The sequence below is a fragment of the Cynara cardunculus genome, assembly GCF_001531365.2.
Source record: "Cynara cardunculus var. scolymus isolate 2C chromosome LG 10, CcrdV1, whole genome shotgun sequence".
NCBI classification, from domain to species: domain Eukaryota; kingdom Viridiplantae; phylum Streptophyta; class Magnoliopsida; order Asterales; family Asteraceae; genus Cynara; species Cynara cardunculus.
Genome location: NC_037537.1, coordinates 23,493,323 through 23,498,718, shown reverse-complemented (window position 1 = coordinate 23,498,718; position 5,396 = coordinate 23,493,323). Strand labels below are relative to the sequence as shown.

The window sequence follows — 5,396 nt, the reverse complement described above, 5'->3', positions numbered from 1 at the left end:
TTTTTATTGTGGAGGGTGTTAATCATGGATATTATTATCTTCATTATTTTAATTTTAGAGAAATACATGAAACAGTTTCATTAAAATTTCATTAAATATTATATGAAACAATTTCATAACCATATATGAAACAAATTCATCAAAAAAGTATTATATGAAAAAATTTCACAAGATTAAACAATTTTATGAAAAAATTTCATAAGATTAAACAAAGAAATCGACGTATGAGGACGGTTTGTACAAATGAGGGTGATTTTCATTTGATCGCTCCTTTCTCTCTCTCTCTCTCTCTCTCTATAAATATATATATATATATATATATATATATATATATATATACACACACAAGATTGATGGTCTATGTTTAACTGATATGGGACTCCAACGATCAACTTGCCTCGAGTTTAATTAGAATACACAAAATCTGGTAGGTAGGTTAGTTACCCTTGTGGTAATTTAAATCTTGTACTTGGTGTGAGAGGGGGACCACTCAAAACGCGGACTTAAAACACAATGATATCCGAGTGCTTGTTGCACAAATTTTTGCATCTTGATATGTTGTACCATTACATCATGCAGGCAAACACGCCGGATGAGCTTCCAGAGCATCTTTATGGTGCATCTCGTCTGAACCATCTTGACGTCTCTAGAGCATTCTGGACAAATCCATGATATAAATCCTACAGGTTCTTGGTTAATCAATCCAAATGGTGTTGTATACATATGATAAACGATAACGGATAACACAGTTATCGTTACATTAAAATTCCAAATTCGAAGCTAGAGACCACTTAAAACTTGTAGATTGTATGTAGTAAACAGATGTTAGATAACAAGATAGTATAAGATCAATTGTGTGGGAATTTACAACGCTTGGTTTTGGTACCACTCCACTTGTGACTTTATCAGTTTCTTAAGCCTAGAAAAAGAAAGTCTAGATACAAATGTGGTCTTCCTTTGCATTCATAAATGTTGTGAGCCCTCAATAATAGAAAATAATGAAATGTTTTTGAATCATTGTATTAGATCTTGTTTGTTAATTAATTATTTTTTTAAATAAAACAAACGTTAGAACGTCTTCAACAGTTACACTAAAATTGAAATTTTCGAGACTTATGAATTTTTTTTGCTCCAATTGCTATGCTAAAATAGAAAAAAATAATAGGAAGGAGGTGGAAATCTCTAAATTTGAAGAAATCTTTAAAAGCTCTTTATAAGTGAAAAAAAATATTTTGATTTTTTTTATTAACCTGGATATTCAAAACCTGTTATGTAAGCTGACTAATCCCAGGGCGATCACCTGCTTTGCAGATAGCCCGGAGTCATCGTATTTGAATCTTTGTGGCTACAAGGGGACTTTTATTTCTCCTTTGGATTTGAATATGAGACCTCCTGATACTTTTGATCATTGAAGCCAAAAAAAATAATATTTTATTTTTTTTCATCAGTAAGAGGTATTAAATTCTAATAATTTAATTATTAAAAATGCTAAAATAAAATAGTTGTTGAAGTTAGAATGTATTTTTTTTAGAGATTCTTACTTTTAATAATTTTATTTTAAAAAGTTCATAATACTTTAATGAGTATATGTTTAACAAAATGTCAAAAGAATCATTGCACCTTATGTTCGTTTCTGAAAAACACTTGTTTCTTATGAAACGAAATATTGATTTTCTTTAAAATAATTAGAAAAACAATGCAGTGAGATACATCTTTATTTTAATATTTTGTTTTATATTTTGGTTTTATCAATGTTATAATGCGATTTTATGTGGTTTTGAGAAAACGAAAATATTTTTGTTTTGAATGAAATATAAATTTGAAGATATTATAAAATTTAAAAAAAAATAAGCGATGTTAGTATCAAATTAACTATTTAGAAATTATTGTTTTTGTTTAATTTCCTTAATTCACTTTCTTATTATAATTTAATTGAAGTTTAAACATGAACTAACGTATTTTTGGTTTAATAAAATAATTTTTTAAGATAATAATTAAGTAATTTGTTACAACTCAATGATTATCTTAATTATATTTTAGATTTTTTATATTCAAAATGATATTTATCATGTATTTGATTATTTTTATCTGCAGTTAGTTACACAAATTCAAACATTAATCTTTAATAAGATGTATTCATGCATATCTTACTTGTAAACTTAAATTTTAAGTAATATGCATCAATAAACAGTACTTTATGCATAAAAAATTGTTTTTAAGAATTTTAGCCAAATAATTTATAATATAGTATAGATATAGATAATTATTTCAATAATCAATGACTTTCTTGATTAAACATTCCAATAACTTAATCATAACTTGTATGATCATGAAGAATCCTTTGTACTGATAATGGATCTTACTTATAAATAATGGATTTTGTTTGATGAAATATGTATCAAAAACCCATTAAAAAAACGACACGATATGTTAACTAACACATGAACATTTTTTTTATTAACCTGGATATCCAACTCATTATACGAACCGACTAATCCTAGGGTGATCACCTGCTTTGCAGATAGCCCGGAGTCATCGCATTTGAACCTCCGTGGCCACAAAAGGATTTTTATTCCTCCTGAGATTTGAATCCGGGATCTCCTAGTACTTTTGACCTTTGGGACCAAGCTCAAACCAATCAAGCACCACCCTTATAGTTTAACAATTTATAATTCTTTTGATATTAATAAAATCAGAATGACAAATTTAACGATTATATTTGTTAAGAGTTGCATGTAAATATTCCCATTTTGTATTAACTGAAAGAAATGGAAATAACGTAATTATAATCGATCAACCGTTTAATCATTTTCTTTTAAAATAGACGTAACCTTCTTTTGGCAAGTTTTAATAAAACTTGTTATTTTATCCATTACAAATATAACAGAATTAAAAAGACCAAATTTTGTTTGATAGATTCTTATACTGATTATTCTGAAGAGAGATTTTAGGTATTTTATACCGGTTCGAGTCTTGCAAAACTACTGAGAATTTTTGTAGTCATTTTTTAGGACTTGTGAGATTAGTCGGAGGTGCTGGCAAAATAACCCAGACGCCCATGAGTAAAAAAACATATTACATATTTAATTTATACTTACAATGGAGAATTTGGTTATAAAATTCAATATTATTTAGATACAAAGATATACAATCATAGGTTCAAATGAGAAGTCTCAGATATATGAGAAAGAGATAAGTCATCCTAGTTTTTCCACTAAAAAATTAATGGTCAAGATTTGAGGGGCTAATTGTGCAGTACCAAATAATTCGGTCACATGGTAACAATTATGCGGATGATTAAAGGGTAGTTTCATAACGTATACAATTACAACAGAATAAACAATAAACAAATAATAATATGTGTATATATGAACTCGTGTGATTCACCTTTAAATTATTTAACCGATTCACATATAAAATCATAGATTCTGACATGATATCAACTGTTTTGGGTCCTCTTCACATGTGAATTACTAGATAATCACAAATGAAATAGCAATGCATATATGAAACTGATTTAGTTCATATATTCATTGTTATGTGCATATTTGAACTCGAATAATTCACATATGAACTATTTAATTGATCCACAAATGAATCTTGGATTCACATATAGCGTTATAGTTTTAAAATCAAAATCAACATCTTGCTCAATATCGTTTTCTAAATTTAGATTCATATTGAAAGAATACAAGATTTGATCGAGAAAAATATTAAGAAATTTAATAATCTTGATAACCTAGAACTGCGATATACGATCGAGAAAGAATCGATGATAGGATTGCCATAAAATCGGATTTGATTTATTAGAACTGTTAATGGAGGACCTTACGCTGCTCTAATCTTGTTAATTACAATCTTTAGTTACTAATTACCATATTACCCTTCGTTTAATAATTTTTGATCATTTAATCTAATGGCTATGATGAATTTTCCCTTTCTCGTATAGCCAATGGCTAATTACCATATTACCCTTCATTTCATAAATTTTGATCATAAGTTGTGTGTATAAGTCTGAATAGGTTTGTAGCAGTATCTGTCTAGGAGACGACCCTATTTCCATACAAAAATGTACTTGAAAAGTGCTTGTGTTGCACTTGTTTCTGATTCTAATTCAAGAAACGAGAAAAAAAGTGAAGGTATGTTCAACGTTCGTCGATGAACATAAAAGTCAAGGGGCACAAATGCAATTTTCATGCATATAGATGGGTATTTCTTAAAATCGGTTAAAGAAAGAGTTATTTAGGGTCTAGATGCAATTTTTCTCTATATAAAGGTGTGTCCGCATGTCGGTGTCGGAAGCGTGCATATGTAACCGTATCCCATGACGACGTACACTACCAATCACGATCAAATGCGACAACATCTTCACGAGCATATTAACGACTTGGGCTTTGGCCACCGCATAGACGATAGAAACCACATTTAGAATCGATCTATTAAACAACTTTAAACGAGCTTTTATTTAGTAATATAACGTGTAAATTTGTTTTTTTTTAAACTTAAATGTATTACTGCTATTAAAAATCTTTACTTTGTAAAACTGATTAGTTTGTAAAAATTTTACCGTTTAAAAAATTCCTTAATAGTTTAACGTCTGTCTGTTTGTTAGTGATTTAATAAGGCTCATGAGAATCATAACTTATTCGATCAACAAACGAAGTTTTTTTTCCCAAACATGTCACTCTCAATTAAAAAACACGTTTTTTTCATCTATAAAAAACTTTCCAATCAAAACATTCTCAATCTGTATAGACAAATTAATTTACAAATACAATTTTATTTATATTTAAAAAACAAAACAACACCAAATGATTGATTCCATAAGGGTGAATTAACGAAATACCCCTTACTTTTTGTACATGAGATGTTTGAGATTGTTTATTTTAACATTTGATATTTTTTTAAGTGTTTATCGATTTATATGATATTAAATCAGAGCTTTATAAAAAGTATTTGGATTAATTTATGGTGGTATAAAAATGTAATAAGCTGATATGTATTTTTTTTTTCATTCAAACACTAAGGAGCCGTTTACAAAATACTTATGCAGTAAGTGTTTACCAATAAAATTTAACACTATTATTTATTTACTGGGTAAGATTTTAATCCACTAAAACGACATTACATGCAATAATTTACCCAGTAAGTGTTTACCATGGTAAAAATCGTCACCCTCACTTACCGGATAAGACTCTTGGTCTTTGTCTCGTTTTTACAAGATAAGATTATTGGTCTTTACCATATTCATCTAGTGAGATAACGTAACTTAATAAGTGTTTATCCAAATAAGCGTCATGTCTAAAATCTATTTATTATCGCTGATCATGCTTTAATAAAGTGACAAACCCTTGTCACTGGTATCACCGGAGAATAAGTTCATAAAACCACCCCTG

At 28.5% G+C, this 5,396-nt stretch overlaps 1 protein-coding gene across 1 annotated transcript in view; it reads left to right on the top strand.

The window, feature by feature from the left end:
* LOC112520137 (protein ENHANCED DISEASE RESISTANCE 2-like) overlaps positions 1–690 on the top strand; it is an 11,068-nt gene extending 10,378 nt beyond the window's left edge. The window contains exon 21 of the mRNA XM_025128437.1: positions 580–690. Coding sequence (XP_024984205.1) covers positions 580–672 — 93 coding nt within the window. The 3' untranslated portion in view covers positions 673–690. The remainder of the gene's footprint in view (positions 1–579) is intronic.
* Positions 691–5,396: the final 4,706 nt, after the last annotated feature.